Source organism: Hippoglossus stenolepis, chromosome 3, assembly GCF_022539355.2.
Source record: "Hippoglossus stenolepis isolate QCI-W04-F060 chromosome 3, HSTE1.2, whole genome shotgun sequence".
Taxonomy (NCBI): domain Eukaryota; kingdom Metazoa; phylum Chordata; class Actinopteri; order Pleuronectiformes; family Pleuronectidae; genus Hippoglossus; species Hippoglossus stenolepis.
In genome coordinates, this window is record NC_061485.1 from 16633683 (window position 1) to 16655931 (window position 22249).

The window sequence follows — 22249 nt, forward strand, 5'->3', positions numbered from 1 at the left end:
ACTGAGAGAGACTGCGACAGAGCCTGTGAAAAGAGGGATTAAGACGAATGAGGAAGCAGAGATGGGATTTAAGGGGGAGAAAATGAGAGCAAGTGAATGTCCCTGAAATCCTTTTTGTCTATAAGCAGGAAGGGCTTTGATGTTTTATCTATAAAGTGACAATGGCACAGAAAGCAGAGAGCTGGTCGCGCAGCCAGATCTACTGTACAGGAGGGGGGGGGGGTATAGTCAGTAGTGACAGGGGGAGGGGGAGGGGGTGGGAAGAAGCTGGTGAGGTGGAGAGAGAGGGCATGGGGACAGATGATTACTACTGTACTGTACTCCCCGTGCACAGAGGGAGAAACAGAAAACACGAAAACTGACGAGGAAAATTGTGAGAGAACTCTGCTGCCTATAGTAGACAGTAGACATGAATGAAACATGAGTTGAAGAAGAGGCGGATTGATCAGAGCGAGAAAGAGAGAGGTGTCCAGCATGGTACCGCAGTGGTGACGGTGGCTAATGCAGCATGGCGTGACGTCAGCCTTGCAGCAGAGCTGAGCTGAACACTGGCAGGCTAATCTGTCCTCTGTGGCCTGAAATGAATTGCAATGTAGTAATTACAACATGGGGAGCTACCGTGTAGTAGCAGTGAGAGGCACCTGCTTCTCAATGGCCTTTATCTACCAATCAATCGGCCTCTTTTGTGTGAGTACCTGAGAATTCCCTTTAAACAACGGCCCCCCACACACATATATATGAAGTAAAATATTGGTATTATTTTATATAATTTGGTGGATCACGGACTCTGTGAAAAATAATGTGTTTTTCTGCCTCTGAGCCACAGCGCAGCCCGGACAGCAGGAGTAATCCAAACTGTAAGCAGAGTATTCCTTCATTATTAAAGAATGTCCTGCGTGCTTTAAGCTCCCAGTCTCTCAGGTTACTGTGGACAGTGGTGTAGAGCTGCAGCAGAGCAGATGCACACCGCGACTCACCAGCAAAACAGCAAGCTGGACAAACAGGTGGCTCCGTATTAAACCTCTCACAGCATAGCGCTGCTGTGACATGAGCCTGAGAAACTCTCCCTAAACATTTTCCGACATGCACATCCAGTGAAATCCCATGCAATATGTAGATATATACACGCTGAAGTAAATTGAATCACTCCACGCGCGTGTACACCATGTGAGAACATGCAGGTCTGAGCAGGGGGAGATATAATTAAGTGGCCCCTCAGAGAGAGAAAAGGGCAGTGTTACACAAGTTTCATATGACTCCCTCCCTGCATGTGTCCTTTACACACCACTGCTTTTAGAGTGCAAGTATTTAGCACTTCATCACAGGAGTGCGTTTGTATTTTTAGACTTGCGTATCAGGCTTTTGTTTGATTTCTACTCATGTTTAGGTTTGAGGTTACACTGGTAGGTCGTCTGGGGGGATTTTCCCCTCGGTAAAAGCCCTTTTTAATATTCATGAATATACATCACTCAACTTCACACTAGATGTTAAATTGTGCTACATAAAAAATTCAGCTCAAGAAATGTGCCCATTTGACTCTAGAGATTATGATGTAGAGCTGTTTTTACTGTGGGACAGTTCGGGTGGTCACACACTTTCCTGAGGCAGATACATCAGAAATGTGAATCATGTTGTGGAAATGTGCAATCTAAAATTGTATACCAGGACAGCACTCATACCACTGCTAAGGCCCAACAGTTGTAACAGTAACACTCTTAGATATCAGCTCTCTATATATGTGACTTTTTTTGTGTAGGCCCATCGCTTATTCGCTGGGAATTGGTGAAAAGGTCAAAAATGCTCTATTTTGCGATGTTGAGAAGAGGAAAAGAAATCCTTGATCTGCCCTCTGATCCCGATCCACCAACTAACCCTAACCCATACCACATCCTTCTACCAATTTTCGTAGAAATCAATCCTGTAGCGTTTTCGTAATCCCGCTAACTAACAAACAAACGCAAATTAAAACATAATCTCCTTGGCGGAGGTAATAAAGTCATCAGTCAATCATGTTATCCAGTAGCTGGGTCTGGGCTATCCACATTATTTGTTTTTCAACTTCAGTGAACACTACAGCCTCTTTACCAGGGACACTCAAATCATTCCTCTAAAGTTTAATCACTTCTGGCCTCTTCTATTTCAGTCCCCTCTGCCCCAATGTTGGCCCAGCACCATCTGTCACAAATAAAATGCAGAAAATGTGCTCCATCGGCTTTAAAGTGGCTCTGCGGACAAGTTTGTGTTAGTTAGAGTTCATCCTGCTGCTTCTTCCTCAAACATTTCAAAACCCTCCATTAAAATCTCATCTGAGGCTGGGGACCCCCCCCCAAAAAAACGCTCATGCAATACCTGAAGGCTTGCTATCAACACCAGAAATTTGTTTTGCAATCCAGGCACGACAATTTCTGTCTGCTTCTTTTCGGACACTCCGACGTTCCTTCAAGACTCGGATACAAAGAGTGCCAGAATGATACCGTAAGCTGTTTGTATACAAGCCGGATTTTCCTCCATCTTCCTCCCCCCGATCTCGTTTCTGGAGAGGCTAAAATTGGAGCTGAGAAACTGTGAACCACATTTTCACCTGCTCCAGCTGTACAGTCAATCACCAGCTAGCAAACATTTTAGGTCATGATTTAATGTGTGTGGATTGTGCGTGCAGGGCTCTGGACCCTTGGAAATATCAAAGGATGTTTTGAAGGCAAATTTCCGGACAGGTTGTCTTCAATCGATCTGTATATTAAGCTCTGCCCTCCCCTTGGTTATTGTTACTATGCCTGTCGATCTTTCAATCCTACATGAACCAGTTTACAATAGTAACGATGCAGATTTACCACTTGAACACGTTCATTAATTTGTGTCTGTCACCATCTTGTTGCATCCTCTTCTTTAAAAGATGCATAATGTTTAACGGCACCTGATAGCAAGTGAAATAACAGTAAGGATACATGTAAAACTGTTCTATGCTATCATGACCCTATTTTGCTTTTTAACCTGTACTACTTTGTTTTAAAGGAGGTGTTATCACTTTTAACATTGTAAGAAAAAAACGATTTTAAATGAGGTCTGTGTTGAGCAAATGTTATCTTGGGTAACGAGTAGAGGTTGCTTGAGAGTCCAGTAGCCTGAGCTTTTATGCACCCAGCACCTGCTTCCACAAAGTAAGGAATACTACACAGTGGATGTGAATGAGGCTTTTAAGACATCACCTGTAACCCCACAAACTTAAGCTGGTAGTATTTTCTTCTACAAAAATCCACACATCTGTGAATGTGATGCATGGAAGGCCACAGAGCTAAAAGCCGTCTTGGCACGCTAATGTGTGCCGGGTAGACCTGCAAGTTCTTTAGTTGGTTCAACTTTGGTTGGGAGCCTGAATGTAATGTTAAACATGGTAAACATGCAAGTATCAAAGACGCAGCCACAAAAATGTTCCCACATTCCCCATTCGAGCTCGTTGAAGTGTCCTTGGACCGCTGATGTTAGATTTTTAGCAAACAATGAATTAGTTGGATATTGTGTGTAAAAGCAAACCCAACAGGTTTTAGGCGTTCCTACCTCTGAGTTGAAGCGTATTTGGCAGACGTTGCATGAGATGATTGGCCGTTTAGTCCTCACCATAGGTGGCCCAAAGGTATGCGTCATCACAGCCTTCTGGACAGGGTCCATCTGAGGAGGGAACACCCAGAGGTCACATCAAAGACTCAACGCCACAGGAGAAACTAAGAGGGCTGCGTTTCAGTGTTTGTGCTGACTGCAGTGCACCAATGGTTGGACATAACGAATGTGGATGAGAGAGGAAGGTGATGTAGAAAAAGTGCAGGTGAATGACAGGGGGAGCCGTTAAAGGAAGAGAAGGCTGGTAGATAAAAAAAAAAAAAAAAGAGTCGGAAAGAGGGAATTGAAGAGGAAGCAGTGATTGATGTGGACAGGAGGATGTGTGTTTTCTCAGCAGCAGCTGGTGCCGCTGTCTGTGCCTGAGTTCTTGGGTGCCGTTCAAACGCTTTAATTCATGCTGGGGTTAGAGGGGCCTAATTACAGGCTCCCTATCGACACACATTTGTACTTTGCTTGGTTCCTACAAAACCTGATCTTCCCGACTGTATAGGGAGATTAGGTTCTAATGGCAGGAAACGAATTGAAATAGATAAATATTAATAATAATAATAATTATTATAATAATGATATTTCAAAATATAATAATTACTGAATATTGTTGGTAACTGAAAACAACAACAAATTTAAATTCTATAAAAAGTGTGATGACGCACTAACTGAAGCCTTTTCTTATCAAGCAGCACCAGGAACACCACATCTCAAGAACTAAGGAACATTATAACTTTAAAATCCTTCGCTTATTCTAAAAAACAATTCTCATTGGTCACTGAAACATGTCATCATCTGGAATAGGGGTTTTTACTATTCATTTATTATTTATATTACTAAATGTTGTGTTTTCCTTGATACACCTGTGTTTTTTATATTGTAGATTTTTAATTCATTCGTATTTCCAAGTGATATGCGCCTTTGTCCATTTTTATGTCATAAAGTTACGTCATTGATTAATTTGTTGTTTTAGATTAGTGTTCATATATTATTGAATGCTTTACATGTTGGACTTAAGTACATATGTTAATTAATACTTAATAAATAAACATATATATTTAAACTGAAACAATAAAATAAAGTAATACAAATATTTATCCTATACAATATATTAATCTAAACAATAAATATATTTTTAGAATGGAAGAAATCCACTGTTTTTGGTAAAAGACATCAGCCTGCAACTTGTCTGACAAATACCAACCAAGACATTGTGAGCTCTTCTCAGATCAGGCACATCAGATGTGTACAACATCATATTATAAAATGTTCACTCCTTCATTTTGAGATGACTCGAGTTGACTCGTGTGACCCACTGGTGGAGTTCAACAACCACGACACTGGGTGTTGCCCTCATTAAGCAGCCAAAAGTGCACTGCGGTTTTACTCAGCCTCTCATCCTCTGCTCAGACGATGAACGCGTGCTGCCAAATGAGAGAATGTTTACACTCTCAAGCTCCAGGCACCAGGGGAAATGGTGTAATTGGTCTGAAAACTTAAACTCAGCTGGAATCCATTGTTAGAAATATTTATAGACTTTACCCTACTTTTTTTGAGCTGCATATTATTTCTAACTCGTGTCCAGCTCACCTCATTTGCAGTGTTTTCCACATTGAGACCTTCATGTGTTTCTGCGCCAACACAGTGTGTGGGTGTAGACATGACTGTGTGTGTGTGTGTGTGTGTAGATTTAGAGTAAGGATTTGAGTGCATTAGCTCCAATGGAATATGTAGGTCTGGCTCAGTTCTGTTTAAAATGATCTTTTATCAGCCACTGAGAAATCCAAAACACTTTGTGATGGGTTTTCTTTATTCCTCCATCAAGGAGGTTTTATTTTTGTCTGCGTTTGTTTGATTGACGCAGACAGATTTCCATAAAGTTTGCGAAAAAGTTTGGTTTGACTCTGGGAAGAACCCATACAATTTTGATGTGGAGCCGTTCAGGGGGCAGATCCAGGATTTTTTCAATTTAGTTTAACAATGCAAGATTTTTCATTCATACATTGAGGAACTGATTGAGTGTGTACAATTTGGTGCAAATTCGGGATTTAAATGTGGTTTCATAAGAGGACTGATGGGCTTTGGCGGACGTATGCATGCTACCATTCATTGCCTTTGACTGCACTTAAACTGAGAATCATTGGTGTCACGTTGTTTTAATACAGAGGAGTAAAGAGGACACTTAGGTCTAGTATCATGCTAATTAATCGCTGTTTCTCTGTAGAGCAGATTTCTCATAGTCGGGATTAAAAAAGGGGGCCTTGTCGTCCCAGCCAGAAAAATGGGGACAGAAAGGGAGACACAACACCGGCGAAAAGATCAATGCAGCCGCACAGGTTTTTGTAAGTCAACATTATTCAGTGGACATTAAGCAGCAGCTGCCACAGCTAATTGAGTGTTTGTGTCAGATTGCCCTTCTCTGTGTTCCATGTGCCGGCTGCGCTTGATCTTAGCCTTCCATCACAGACAGCAGTGTTTTAGATGTGTTTAAATTTTACTGTTCAGACTGAGATAGATTTGAATGTAGGTGCACTCATAGTGGCACATTCAACGTCCTCAAGAGAGTAGGATGAATCATAATTTGCCGAAGGGTCATGCGTTTATGTGTAGCAGATGTGTGTGTGTGTGTGTGTGTGTGTGTGTGTGTGTGTGTGTGTGTGTGTGTGTGTGTGTGTGTGTGTGTGTGTGTGTGTGTGTGTGTGTGTGTGTGTGTGTGTGTGTGTGTGTGTGTGTGTGTGTGTGTGTGTTGTCGTCGTCGTCACACTGACCTTCCCATGAAACCCAATCTGGAAATGAGAAGGAGTGGCAGAAAACGCTGACTGTCGAGAATACAGCCTGTGCCTCTCATACAATTGATTAGCTGTAACTCATTTTATTGCAGTAAAACACTTGCCCCCGCATTTTCTCAATTATCCTGAAACTCACTTTGCTGAATAAAAAGTAAACAGCTGTCACCTTAACATTTTGGATTATACAATATAAATCATGAGCACTTAATCACTGGTCTGCACCGGAGGCAGCACCGCTCCGAAGCCACACATGAATACCAGCTCTGTCTTCTGTTAGGTGAAACAAGAAGATAACAAGTCCCAGACGCTGCATGCATGTAAACACTTGTGTATGTGTGCAGGTGCTACAACGCCTGGGAGCACTCACTGTGTTAAAGTTGTGGAAGAGGCCGATGCTGGCCGGGTGAGGCGATTCCAGGGGGAACTGGAGGAACTGCTTCATGTCCAGCGGGGATGGGAGGACACCTGGGCTCCTGAGGAAGGCAGGGACCGGCCCCGGTCGGTTTACACTTCCTGTGGCATAGACACACACACAGGGAAAAAATCATTAAAAAGCCTAAAAAATAATACAACGTTCAAGTGGAAAACAAAGACTGTTTGCACAAAGTGTTAGTAAAAAGAGAATAAATACAATATCACAATTGAAATAAATTTCTGTATTTACCTCCACTGAAGAGGTTATGATTTCACCCCTGTCCCTTTTACTTGTTGGTTAGTTTGTTTGATAGTTCGCAAGATTACACTTAAACTACTGGATGGGTTACCGGGAAACTTGGAAGGATGTGGAATAGGTCAGGGAAGAACCCATTCATGGCTGCAGATCCAGATCAGGGGCGAATACCAGCAGTTTTTTTGTCTTTCTGTTTTTTCTATATTTTCACCATATTCCCAGGGAATAATTCATGGATCTTACTCAAAATCAGGCACATTTAGGGAACTGATATCTATGAGTGTGTGAAACTCGGTGCAGCTTGATTGGATTTAAGGAGGCTGCTTGGCCTTGGTGGAGGTTTGAACTTTACTGAGTGCTATTGAGTGTTTCTGTTACATGTGGAAAATGATTTTTTACTTTCTTGCCAAGACTGATAATGTTCTCATATCAAATGATAAATATCTTTGTATAAGTAGTTAGTTAAGCTCGGCACAGAGGCTGGAAACAGCTCGTGTTGACTGTGCAGAGGGAGGTTATTTGCCAAACGTTTTCCCTGGTAAATTACTTTTTAGGACACAGTCCCTCATGTGTCATTTCCCGTTAGTAAGTGAGCATTAATAATACAGGTAGGTGGATTTTCTTACAACTGGATACAGCTAGACAATCAATTTCTCCATTTCCAGTCTCTATGCTAATTTAAGCTAAGCTAACCAGCTGCTGGCTGCAGCTTATAGTTGAAGAGCTGTAATTATGCAAACACTGTGTACAGGTGCAAGGCTGTTGATAACAAGTCATTGAAAAATAAACTGAAGAAGATCTGACTCTGATCAGAACGTTTGTCTTAAACATTTTGTGGCTTGGAGTCAGTGTGCAAGCGTTATATTATTCATTGAATCATTTTATATTCACTCCACAGACTAGGGAATGTCTTAATTTTCTTACATAACAGAGCAAGAAACTGAAATAGCACATTTCCCAAAGTGCGGAACTATTTCTTTAAAGCTCAGCATCATATCAGAACAGGTGTCATAACAGTAATAGGCAAATAAATCTAATAGTCCGTTTTTTCTCCTGCGTCATTTTCCCTTGTTGAGCGCCACCCACACTTCTGTCTCTGCCCCTCGCTGACTTTCCTCAGTAGTTGCTCAGCAGCAGTGAATGCCTGCTCTTGAGGAGTCTTGTGTGATGGGCAGGGGGGAGCTAAGCTCCTTAAGCATCTGCAGCTGGGGCGCCGCAGATATCCGCCTTTTCTCCATTTCTTCCTCTGTCTCTCTCTCACTAAGCATCGTTTTCTATCCCCATTTCATGGTGCCTTACTCTGTCTGCCTGCCTCTGTATCCCTCATCTGTACTTCTCCTCTCTCCAGCTCCGGTCCTTCTTGCTGTTTTGTTCCTCCTTCTCCTCATCCTCTTTCTCTTTCGCTCTCTCCATCCTCCACTTCTGCTTCCCAAAGTTATTCTCCTCTTGAGCATAAAACCAGAAGGGTGCTTCAGGCCCAATCTGAGAGAATTTCTATAATCTTTTCTCCTGAGATTATATGCAATCGTCGATCTTTATTGCCTCCACTTTGTGATGACTTCTTAACAGTTTTGTTACATTTGAAAAGAAAAACTGGTCACTTGTCAAAACTGGGGAAGAAAAGGCTATTTTGGTAACAGCAGTGGAGGCTCCTTTCACTGACAGGGACGTAAAGAATGTGCTCTCAGAATCAGAAGGAGATGGAGGGGAAAGTCTCTCCTGGCATTTCTCAGACTCACTGTTTCAGACCTGAGGTTGTGGCAGCTCAAGCTGTAGCTGTTGTGGTTTGCTTTTGAATGTGCTGCATGAGAAGGAATGAATTTAGAGGGGAGGAGGAGAAATCAGATAAACGTGCCCCCCACTTTTATCTGATTTACAAAATTCATAATTATGGATTAGGTGGCAAAAGAGAGAAGGTTGTTGGTTTGAATCTCTGTTTCGGCCAGTGTCTTTCTGCTCGCATGTTCACCCCGTGTCTGTGTGGGTTTTTCTCCGGCTTCCTCTCACAGTTCAAAGACATGCAGATTGGGGTTAGGTTAATAGGAGACTTCTAATGATCACTTGGTGTGAGCTTGAATGGTTCTCTCTTCATGTCAGCCCTGTGATACACTGTCAACCTGTCAGGTACCTCGCTCCTCACCCAATGTCAACTGGGATCGGCTCCATCCCCCTTACGACCCTCAAAGGAGAAAGGGTATAGATAATGGATGGATGATTTCCTTATGCACAATCACCTGGAACCAAGAATTGGAATGAGCCCTTTATATCTACTTCAGGCCAGTACGCCATGTTTCTATAGAACGGACAAACCTGACACTAGCTCTTTTTTGTGGAAACTAAAGGCCACTGTAGTTTCTCCTACACACTTGGATGGGGAGAGGGTAATTGGTTGGTTGCTCACCACCAGATGTCATTAAATCCTACACACAGAACCTCTAATGAAAAAAAGACTATAAATTCCTAAAACAGCTGGAAACTGTAGTTTGTATCAAACATTAGTCAAACGGGAGTAAAAGGGGCTTTTACTGGGGCCTACTTTCAGCCGTGGATTAATACAAGGCTCTATGTATTCATGGGAGTAGGACTGTGTTTGTCAGGGTTGCACAAAATAAACTATAGTACCCATGATCACCATAATAAGGTGACATCCAGTGTGAGGGTTCAGTGACATGTTTTTAATGGAGATAAGAGGAATAAAGCTTAGTATGCAATACTTGTTAAAATTATGAATTCACAGTTGAATTTGGTCTTTTCACAGCATTTGTTGACAATAATAAATATACAGCCTCACCAGACTTATTCTTCAACCTTCTTCAAAATTCAAGGTTACCATTTACGTTCTGTGGATTCTTTGTTTGATTTGGTTATTTAATCAGAACAAAAAATATTTCTTAGATGCAATTAAACACAAGGTTAACAGTGAAAAAAATGGGACAATAAAGTATCAGTAGAATAAATGGGTTGAGAGGTATAATTATTGTTTCCTCTTTGGTTAGTGAAGCGTATTTGTGTCACGCCTCTGTTAAAACCGCAGCTCATTTTGCGCCACATTACAATGTAAAGGTCAAAGCATGTTACTTCTAAATCTGCATTTGCCGCGCGCACACTCACAACAGAGTGATGTATGTGAAGTTGGCACACAGGGTTTTCAGCGTCATATTCTGCACCATCCTACAGCGGTGCAGTGTGAGCGCAGCAGCAGGATCCCCCGACCTATCCTCCTCCTGAGTGATTTACAATGACATCAGATAAGTGAACGCCATGGCTCTTCAACAGCGACCACGCAGGAACGGAGAGCATTGATTGGACACATTCTCAGGAGCGTTAAAGTGTTAAAGTGCTGCCAAACTCTATAAATCCAGGGCTCGCCGTCCATTGCTCCGTCTCTCCTCTAAAATGAACAGACAGCGCTGTCTCACCCAACCCCCTCGTGTAACTGCCCATTTTTTTCTAATGCAAATGTTTGGGTGAGAAAAAGATCAATGTCTGTGTAATAGCTTATTGAATTTTTGTGTAGATTGTGAGAGAGAGAGGTAGTTGGACAGAAAACGAAGAGACGCAGAAGGGAGGGGGTAAAAATGAGAAAAACAGACAACGGAGACAGAATCTTATCATCACAGTAGATTTCACAAACCCCTGTGTGTGTGCACACGGGCGTGCACGCACCAATATGCTGTGAGTAAGGCCTCCTAAATTGGCAATTCATTTAGCCAATTTAGGCGTAATGATCACAAAGGTAATGTCAATGTCAGTGGCGCCGCTGAAGCCTCTCAGCATTCCCTGTCTGTGCCTCCATCTTTGTGCTCCGCGATGGGACCAGGGGGGAAGGGGACAGGAGAGTGACTGGGTGACATGCTGTCGAACAGAATGTCGTCTGATGAGGGGCAGAAACACAGCAGGGGCCCTCGAAAGAGAAAAAAAGGGACAATTTAAAAAAGAAATGCAGCCATGTTTAGTTGCAATCCCCTCAGCTCCACACTTGGCGCATGATGTCAGCCGCGCCTCACATCTGCATCTAAATGGGCTGCTGTTCACAGATGACTCTGAAATGAGCCCCCCCCCCCCGCTGTCTCTCTAAGGGACAAATACAGGCTGCATCTATACTATATGTTTTCGATTCAAAAGGATCTCTGTCCACACAAGCATTTTGGCTCCTTATCAGTTTTAATCCCCATCCATACCAACACGCCCAAAAACACATATTACTTGACCAGTCACGTACACTGGGTTTGTGTGCCATTTCAAACAGGAATTGTATCATTGTAAAATACAAAATATAACTGCAATACAGCTGTTAGCAAAGACAACAGGACATTGATTATGCACTTTGTGTTCTACACTGGTAGCTGAAGCTAATCCAGGTTGTTTTCTTCCAGAAAGGGGGGGAATGTGTTAAGAGTCTGACGAATCAGTAAAGACTACGTCGTGTCTACGTCATTGTCTCCAAACATCTCTGTTTCTGCCCGGCCAGACTAGATCGTTGGCAGCATGGATGTAGCCACGGTTTATAGTGGCAGCAGAAACCAGTGGATCTACTGTGTTTGTGTTTTTCTTTCTCCTAACTTTCCGTACACGACACTTTGAAAAAGGAAGTAGCCACACAATGACCCAACATTCGGTGGCAGGTGACACTTTAGGTGTGTCGTTGATCATCATTAGTGTAAATGATTTATCCCTCCTGTTTGTTGTGTCGTTGCAGGAATGCTGAGCTGTCGTCTGCCACATTTTAGCATAGTCAACACAAAGTGATGTCGCACAATTTAGTTGAGTTCTCTCCCGTGTGGCTTGTGTTTGAGGGTCTAACCTTTAAAGAGCCATACACACAAACTTTGTGGTAATTGCAGCGGGGAGATAGCTGTGTCTTAGTGTCGCATGCTGCTACTGTGAAGGACTGAGCATGAAATCCAATTTACTGCAGCTCGGCTTACCCTCGAGTCACAGGCAGCTATTTCAACCTAAGCAGGGACAGACGACAATGCACGCACACACACACACACACACACTCACACACAGCCCTTTGTAGCCTGAAAATAAAATGCTCTGAAAGGAGCAACTTAAAGGCTCGATGCTGATTAAGGCTGTGTTGGACAGTGTGAGATGTGGACAGTGAGGAGAGGACACAGTCAAGAGCAGAGCTGAGGACTAGTGAAGGAGAACACAGATGATTTCAGTCTGCACTTTGTTTTAATGATAGATGCTCTGTGCCCCAGTGGTCAGGCTTAAATGCCGCCTCCCCGAACACTCTCAGAAGTCCTCTTTCACTGGAAACTCTCTCTCTCTCTGTGTGTGTGTGTGTGTGTGTGTGTGTGTGTGTGTGTGTGTGTGTGTGTGTGTGTGTGTGTGTGTGTGTGTGTGTGTGTGTGTGTGTGTGTGTGTGTGTGTGTGTGTGTGTGTGTGTGTGTGTGTGTGTGTGTGTGTGTGTGTGTACGCAGTGCTCTTGAGATCAGCCAGTCTTGCTGCAGCCCCACACTCTGATTTTATGCTGTATTTGTAATAATTGAAGACTTTAATTTTCCCAAGAGATTTCGCTCTGCTCTCATTAAAATTAAAGTCATTATGTAATGATGGTTGTACATTGCTTTGTTTGTACTTTTTTCCTCCACATTTTCCGATGCAATATTCTGTCTGTCTCTCTGTATTGACTGATTAGGAAACATTATTATTATTAAGAGGTTAAAAAAAAGCCATGACTGTCAGGCGACGCGAGAGGAGCTGGGTAAATAAATAATGGCATTGGGGTTGAGTGAGTCGAGTTGATTCAGTGCGGAAAGGGGGTCTGAATGAGGAAGGGGAGATGAGGTGTAGGAAACCCCCAGAGGAGGGGGAGGGAGCCGCATGTTTTGAGGTGAGTCCAAGGTGACTCAGAGGAGGTAAAGAGCCATGTTAACCTGCAGGTTAATTTACAGGGGAAGGCGGTTATACTCCCCACAACTGAAATTGCTCCTGCTGTGGTGAAGGCAGGCCAGTCAGTACAGCAGCATGTGAGGCTTAACCTTTGGCTGTCAGATGCAAAATGTCACACACGCATGAAAACATTTTCGGTTATTTTGCCGGTTACTCTCCTCCTGGGCTGTCGCCACGTCATGTCTTGTTTTTGGCATCTGCACAAATCCTGACACATGACATTTGGTACATGGGTCATGTATGTTACATTTCTGATGTGCAGGATATTGTGTTGTTTTAATTGTGTTAGTACAAACTACACCTCATGTAACAAACTATGTCTTTGTGTTGCATCAGTGTTTCTTTGTTGGGAGCACATGAGGCAAAATGGGGTGGATTTTCTGCATTGAGGCAATTTGTCGGGTTAGCACCTGGGAATATTTTTGCAAAAGGATCAATATTACTGTTTGCTTTTGGTTTCTTCAGACAGACATTGCACATGACAGCTTTGCAGATGTTGGCTGTAGCTATAGCCAGTAATGTACGCATTTGGGTTGTGTTCAGCTCAGACCCTCCCCAGTGGTATGAGTTTCCCTGATGTCTTTTTTCTCATATTTGTGTATATTTTTAAAGTGGAATCTGGATAAGTGCAAATTCCTTGCTCAGGACTAAAAAAAATGTCAAATACAGATGTGTCTTTGCCTCTGTTTAAACTAAGAGCTGGTTTTCATTGGATTTGTATGTAATCATTCTAAATTTTGCTTCATGGTCTTAACATACACAAGCTGCTTTCAGACGTACACTAAAGTCTGGACATTTTCCTGAAATGATCCGGAGTATGTGAGAACACCGATGTCAGTCTGTTGCTCTGGACATTTTGGGGAACTTTTCCTGTCAGCTCCCTAGTGAAATGAGTGAGCCCATGTGAGCTGGAAAATTGACAGCGAAAAAAGGGGGCGTGTTGAGGACGTGTCTAACATACAGCAGACGAGAAACTGGAAAAAACAAACACAAAAAGAATACAAATATCTCTGGATGAAAAAGTTTTAGACACGTAGAAGACGACAAAGATTTCCACTTGGATCAGGCAACAAGGTTTGAGAGCTTTTTGTGATCAGGGCTGGAACCAGTGTTGATGTGCTTCAAACGAGAACACAAGATTGAGTAAGATCTGAAATGTCCGAACACTTTCCTGTTGTTGTGAACACGTCTGACTCTGACCCTGCTGCGTTCTTCACATGTGAAAGGCCAACATGTCCCTAAAACAGCTTAACCGAAATCTAATGGAGTCTTATCTCTTCCTATTCAACATTTAAAATAATATTGAATCCAATTGTTATAATACAGAAAATTACAATGATCCGTGACCAAATTGACGAGCACTACAATTTAAGACACAGAAAGCACAGTAGGCAGTGAAGATTTGATTTGAACAGCATATTTATGAACCACAGTTACACAGATTTTATCCTCCTGTGAGTTCTGCTGTATGAATGTTAACATGCTGGATATTAATGGGTTTTTCTTTCATAGAGGAGCATCTGCCTGCTCTGTAGCTCCTCTCAGGCTTCAGATCTTTAGGGACTTGTTGGCAGATCCTGAACCTGGTGCTAACTTTCTCTTCCAATATCATTCATGATGTAGCGCAGTTTGAGTCAAACAGAGAGCTTCATGGAACAAAAACTACACAGGGTGAGGAGCGTCAGAAGATCCACCGTGTCAACATGACCGCCGGCCCTGCCCCACATTATCACTCTATTTGTAAAACAATTTACACACCTGCTGGGAACTGGAAGAACACTGTGCTGCACATACAGACCTACAGAAACCTGAGCATGAAAAGTACACAACGAAGCACGCAAACACACAAAAGCACACTCTTAAAAGAAATGAGCGCACACGCACAAAACAATGGCATCAGACATACAGGAGCCAGGTGCATCTCCCTGTCATTTCTGTACAATAGAGTACACACCACCTCAACAAACAAATTATAATAGAACAAATTGAGGACCCATGCAGCCGTACTACATATATCATATTGCTGTGTCCACAGAAGAGGAAATTACAGGCTATATTTCTGGACTGGTTTGGAGTCTGGTTTTATGCTATAGCGTGGAAGTCATGAAAGGACACGCAAGGGCTATACTGGGTAAGAGTCATGCTGTTGGCTTGACTGTGGTCTGAGGCACTTCAGGACAGTAAACAGCAAACAACAAAGAGACTCTGCAGACTGCCTAGCCTGTGTAGCCCCTTCTGGCTATTTTGGGCATCTTTAAAACCGGTAAATGACAGATGTAAATGTTTTGTGCTGTAAGTTTCAAGGCCGTGGACTTTTTTGATGGTCAACAATTCCAGCAAAACAAGCCTATCCACAGGCATATATGAGGTTTCCTGATCATCAGCAGACTTCCTTACAAAACAATTAAATATTGAACAACTTACAAAAATCATTTATGTGATTATTTGCTGATCGGTCACTACTGGCAAAAAAAACCAAAAAACTGCTGGTTAAGATCAAACTCTACAATGATTATTTCCCATGCTACTGGCCTGACTCAAGGGATGGTGGTGACAGACTTTAATGGTTTTCAGACTATGCATCCTATACATTTTGGAAATCCTCTATTTGTTTTGCGAGCACCACTTCCTTGCAGACAATTGTGTCCCCCGGTCGCCTCACAGCAAAAAGGTTGCCAGTTCGGTTCTGTTGGGAGTTTGCATGTTATTTAAAACCCATACAGACATAGGGAGACTACTGTATGCCTGCGTGGGTTTTTTCTGGGGACTGCGGCTTCCTCCCACAGACTTAATTTGAGACTTTAAATTGTCCATAGATGTGAATGGTTGTTTGTATCTGTTTGATGGCCCAGGCCAGGCTTGTCCCCGTCTCTCAATCAATGTCAGCCAGGATTGTCTCCACCTAACCTCCATAGATAATGGATGTTTGATTATTATGTCCTACACATAATGTATTGTCATATATTTACCTCTCGCGCCATCATTAGGTGAGAAGTTTCATTTGATTAACACTTTAGTTATTGACCAAATAGTTGCAAAAAAATGACATAATTGCCTACTATTCATGTTTATTGCTAATTAATTCAATTCAATCTTATTTGTATAGCGCCAAATCATAATATACATTATCTCAAGGCATTTTACATTGAAGGTCAAGACCTTAAAATAATTAGCAAATGTTAGCATGCTAACATGATTGTAGTAGCATTGAGCTCATAGCACACACTATGCTGTGTAGCCTCACAAGGCTGCTAGTATGGTTGTAGTCTGACTTAGTCTCAATATCAGAACACATCGGCTATGGCATGACGATGGACTATCCTCTGGGGAGTATGGCAAATATTTTGGGGCTTCCGGTGTAGACAGCGGATATCCGGGCCTAGACTACATCTTCCGTTCGCCATACACTGTTTACCGGCCAATTGGTTTCAACACTGGTACTTTTTGAAGGTGTTTTAGGTTCAGACCACAGTTTGGCTAATCTCTATCAGTGATCTGCATGTGGTTGCAAATGAATTAAAAAGCTGATAGCTAATGGGTTACGGTCAACGTGTTCCACCTCTTTGAGAGCATCAATCAACCTAGCTCAGGTTTATCAGGCAGATGTCATGTAGTCTGATGTCATGTTGAGGTTGGGAATAAACCCATATTGAAACTACGCCAGCTTTGTTTCCCCAAAAATCACTCCAGTCTTCTCCTAAAGATGTCTGGTCACACGACCTTATTACATGACATTTTCCATTATTTGTTTTGAGTCCATACATGTGGTCCTTTTCACCTTTTTTTGTTGGCATTTAAACAAACAGCATTATTTTTCTTTTGAGGGCTATACAATACTGAGACTATCGACTGTTGGAGTTATCCAACCTTCTGGTCTTTGTGTTCCAGTCCTGGTTTTCTTGTGTGCATTAGGTTCAGGCTTCACAGACGTATGAGATATGTGTCAGTTTGTCAAACACACAGACTGACACGCACGTTTCTCCATTTTAAATGTCAATACTTTTCATCCCTCACCGCAAAGCCTCGATTTAAAGGTCACATTGCTTTTCAGCAACAACATGGATTCCGTAATTCTTCAAGAGTGAGGAGATTTTTACTGTTTATTTGCGGAGGCGCACACACACACACACACACACACACACACACACACACACACACACCACACATTTGTATATATATATATATATATGAGAGAGAGAGAGAAGGAGGGATACTGGCTGAGTGAACAGTGATGCAAGCCATTAAGTTTTTTTTATAGTGCCGAGTGAGGTCTTTGCGTCAGAGGAAGCCTTGGCCCATTTTTAAATAAATAAAGACCTCAAACCTCTGGGTCTGAAATATTCATCCTAAAAATCACACAAGAGTTACTAAACTGCGTTCCACTCTGCTCTGTATCAAGGGAGATGAGCCAGCTTTAGCACATTTCTTTCATTCTCCACCACTGATTGTGTTGACGTATTTGAATTTTTCCTTCTGTTAAAAGACTAAAATACTGCATTTAGACGGCAGTGGCTGCGGCTGGAGATGCAGCGAGGAAAGGTTTTGTTGGTCACGGATGGTGAGTGCAGAGTTTCAGCGTTCATCCCTCCTTCTTTGCTTAACACTGTCCCTGTTGTAGCCTTTCATGGAGACTATTTCTGTCTGTGGATCTACATCCCTATGTTAGAGAGGGGAAAACTAATACATTGAATAAAACCCCATCACCCCAAGTTGTTGTGATTATGTGTCAGTGTGTTTAGTGTCTAAAGCGTCTGCACCAGGATCGGGTTTGTACCACAAGCCCAAGTTTAAACTCGGCTCACAGGAAGAATCAAGCAGGGGGGAGAGCAAGCAAACAAAAATAAAGTGGTCAATATTTAGTCAGCACACACGTGTACATGGAACAAGGTCATTGTGGTAAATCTAATTTACTGTGAGCCTAGAAGTAAGCATCATAATCTATAAATTAACCAGAGGTGAAGAGGTTGATTGTGTCACATAGAAAAAAAGAGCTTGCATTTGACTCTTTTAACAAAAATTACGTACATCTTATTCTGCTGAATCTACAACAAACGTCCCTTTCTAAACTCTACAAGGTAATAAAACTGATTAAAATGATGTTTACAAAATATAATTAAAATATAATTTGCACATAAATATTTGTATACTGTAAACTCTAACCTATCCCCACTTTCAAGTTGTCTCAATTTACTAGTGGCTTGGTATACGTTCTGGTACCGTATGTGTCTCACTTGATTCAGTAGATAATAGTAAGTTGTTTTAAACCTTGAACATAATGAAGAAATTAACTTTGAGCTACTGTCTGATGTCCGGAATCTGCTTCATAATGAAGCTTGTTTAATGAAGCACAGGATTAAACTGAGATGACAGATATTATTGACTCAACTCTCAAGAACTACGTAGGTTAGGGTCAGGTTAGAGCACTTGAAATGAAATATGACCACCTCTGATCATATTTTCATATAGTTTAATATATATATAATTATCATATAATGTTGGCATACTTAATTTAGAGACTGAATAATTCAATGCAGTGAGTTTTAGGATGAAAGAATTATGAGACCTTTCAAAAGGTCTCATCAAGACCTAATCTCTCACCATCTTTGGACATTTTCTGTGCTTTTGTCCTCAAGCGTGTGTGTGTGTGTGTGCGTTTGTGTCCGTGTGTGTGTCTGTGTGTCTCTGTGTGAATGTGTGTGTTGCTCAGTTAGTAGTTTTTCAGCCATGCTATCTGTGGGATGCTCTTGTCTTCTCCTGTATTTCCATATTCTTATTTCCTACTCAAAATATAAAAAATGCGTAATTGGATCCATGAAAACACCCACAAATTCAGAGGGAAACCCTTTATCACATACTGTGTCACAGTGAAGGGATCTAGGATATATCTAAGTTGGAGACATGCCGCACATGCAGCCAAAAGTTTGTGCCAGGCATGAGTAATCGCCTTAACAGTAGAAGGTAATTTTAAAACAAAAACAAAATTGATCAATTGGAGCAAACAAAGGCAAAGAAAAAAGCCATCCAGCGCTTTCTTACCCAAGATCATCCTGTATCCTTCCACTGTCAACTTCTCCTCCCCACGTTATTATCTGCACGCTGGACTCTTCTCCTCCTGGATCAGCTACTGAGGTGACTCAAACCTCTGGCGCCCACCTCTCTGCCTCTCAAAACTCAAAAGTGCAGATGTGGGAAAGACATCCAACACCAACCCCCCTCACTTTGCATCCCTTTACCCTGTGCCTCTTCTCCTGCTCCGTCTGCCTGCATCTACACGAGATGCTGCTTCTCCTTCAGAGCTTGTGCTCGGCCAGCTGGAGCAGAGTAGTAGTACAGCAGCAGCACCAGCAACCGTGACTGCAACACAACAAGCACTCAATCCTCTGCAAGGCAGCCTGTGATTTATCCACTGATACTGTATGTGTTCTCTCCAGCAGGAGGAACACCAGAGAATACAGCTGAGATGGAGGCTTGCCTCACCGGAGGAATCTCTGCACCACAGCAGAGACCCTCTCTCTCTTTTTCTCTCTCTCTCTCTCTCTCTCTCTCTCTCTCTCTCTCTCTCTCTCTCTCTGTGTGTCTCTCTCCCTCTCTCTCTCTTTCATATTTTGGGGTTGGGTATAACTTAAAGGCACCTTGCATTCCTGACCAGTGATTGGCTGCGGGCTCGGCCAATGAGAGCAGACGGTGCTGATCTTTTTCTTGGGGTGTTTGAATAAGGAGGCAGAGTGATAATGCTGCTGTCGCTTCTGCTCTCCCCTTCTCTCCGTCAGCCTTCTCTGCCGTTTACTATTGATGACCCTTTCTTCTCTCATGTCTCTGCTTGTCTCACTTCATTCTCTGCCTCGTGCTTCACATCGACGGCATCTGAATCATGACTTGGGTACATTAATGTCTCCCCTCCCAAACATTCCCCCCCTCCTAAATCAGGGCTTGGTATCCCCTCTGGTCTGCCTTTCTACCTGTTTTCACAGAGATCAGTGGAATACTTAGAAAATTAGCTGACAGAGTTTACACTGCGGTTGCCGTCCCAGACAAGGGTGAGAAAAGAACAAAAAGAAAGGCAGACACATGAGGTCGGAGGGAGACTGACAGCTCTAGAGACTGGATGAAGCGTTGGCGGGAGGGGAGGAGAGATTGAGCTTAACGCAGACTGACTTGAGGATGAAAGTGTGAGGTGAGGAAATGTGGAAGACGTGGGGAAACGACAGGATGAAGGAGGACGCTGACAGCTGTTTACAGGCGGAGGCAGAGAGCGCTGGATGACCTCAAAAGCTCAGCGCACTGCATGCACATCTGTCGTGATATTTACCTATTTAAACTTAAACATGTCACCAAACTCTTTCCCACAAGATCATGCAGCGATGTCACATGACACCAGGTCATTAATTTGACATGATTAAACATCACAACAAAATATATATACATAAGGTGTGTGTGTGTGTGTGTGTGTGTGTGTGTGTGTGTGTGTGTGTGTGTGTGTGTGTGTGTGTGTGTGTGTGTGTGTGTGTGTGTGTGTGTGTGTGTGTGTGTGTGTGTGTGTGTGTGTGTGTGTGTGTGTGTGTGTGTGTTCAGATAAGGTTTCCTCATTAGTAGACTCTGGCTGAATAATGCAGTAAGCCGTATTGTTGTGGTCAATGGGCCAGGTGCTAATGTGGCTGTCTGAGGTTGCAGGGCAGACACAGCATGACTTTAATGGATGTCACCATGGAAAACTGAAACCGGACCTCTGGACTCAGGTGACACACCATCCTGCATGTGTGTGTCAGTCTCTTGGGGGGTAATGGTAAAACTAAAACTGGTTCTCGCAGGAGCAACACTGTGTTGGACTTGAAGGGTGTCATTGCTGGACTTACTGAATATAGTGCATTCAACTGAGGCTGTGAAAGAATGAGCTTTTAATAAACTAGTGAGTGGCCGTCAGGGCAATGGTTTTACCGTAGCAGTGGAGCTGTTGGTCTATAAGGTTGCAGGGGAATTATCCTGTCTATTCACCCATTCGTTTGTCCGTCCCATTCATGTGAACACGATATCTCAAGAATTTCTTCGAATGTAGTGCAAACTGCAGTTGGACTCGAGTGGTCAAAAGTCAAGGTCGCTGTGACATAATTTTTGACTTGTGAATGTGTTATTTCAGACACATGTCAAAGGGAAACTTTTTACAATTGGGTACAAATGTTCAATTGGACTTAGCATTACTTGGTCAAAGGGCAAGGTCACTGCGCCCTTAGAAAAAAAAAAAATTGTTGACGTGTTTTCCTTCAAATTTGGTGCAAACATCCAGTTGGACTCATGAATAAACTGATGAGATTTTGGTGGTCAACGGTTTAAAGGTCAAGGTCAAGGTCACTGTGACCTCATGTTCTTGTGAACATCAGTAACACCTGCATTACATCTGGCACAAACATTCACTGGTAATCAAGAATGATAGGTCAAGATAGGTCAAGATAGGTCAAGATCACTAAAAATGGAAAAGCACTGTATATTTATAGTCCATATAATTAGACTCAGATAAACTGATAGGGATTGGGTGGTCCAAGGTAGCGGTGGCCTCACAAAACACATTTTTGCTGGCAAAGGCAAACAACCGCAGAGTGGTAATTCTAGTTTGTGTATGATTTTAATTCCTTTTAGAATTTAACATCCATCTCTTCAACAACTGACATTTTTAATTTATATCTTTATAATATAGTATATTTCAGAAAATGTATTTGAATTGTTTTGATATGAAGAACCACAATGACCTTATTAACATAGACCAAATAATCTTGATGTATTTTCCACGAAACCTTTCCTCTTTTCCTCTCTTTTAAAATGTTTTGTTCCAACTACAAAAGGAAAAACCTTTTGTGTTTTGTTAGAGGCTCAATTATGTTTAAAGGATCCGATTTGTTGCAGTAGTTGCCAACCACTTCTTTGTTGCTTACACTTTGACTTTTTCGTGAGACAAAAGACAAAAAAAAACAGATTTCCACTAGAAGGGATTTACTAGCTCTTTGGGATAAGTGTCTATAGTACGATATTTTACAACAAATTACAATCTGGTTTAATAATAAAGGTCAGATTCATGTTAAAACTTGTGATAATTCTTCTTTAAAATATGAACTCATTTCTGGGTACCCGAATAATCATACACACAAGCGCACGCTTGTGTGTATGATTATTTGCATATGATCTCTTACCATCCTATCACTCTCTCGCACAGCCCCAGGAGGTCATAATTGTGTCGACAGGCTTGTTAAACTCTAATTTTAGCAGTGATCATTAGCAGTGAGTTCTGAGGAGT

The 22249-nt window shown here is 42.3% G+C and overlaps 1 protein-coding gene across 2 annotated transcripts in view; it reads right to left on the reverse strand.

Moving 5' to 3' along the window:
• Positions 1 to 22249, reverse strand: part of LOC118105505 (zinc finger protein 385A) — a 31824-nt gene that overhangs the window by 7265 nt on the left and 2310 nt on the right. The window contains exons 1-3 of one of the 2 annotated variants that reach the window (XM_035153358.2): positions 19003 to 19535; positions 6760 to 6905; positions 3556 to 3666 (exon numbers count right to left, since the gene is read on the reverse strand). In XM_035153358.2, the coding sequence (XP_035009249.1) occupies positions 3556 to 3666; positions 6760 to 6905; positions 19003 to 19012 (267 nt within the window). In that variant the 5' untranslated portion in view covers positions 19013 to 19535. Of the gene's footprint in view, positions 1 to 3555; positions 3667 to 6759; positions 6906 to 19002; positions 19536 to 22249 lie in introns of those variants that run through there. The other variant, XM_035153357.1, reaches the window with a different exon arrangement.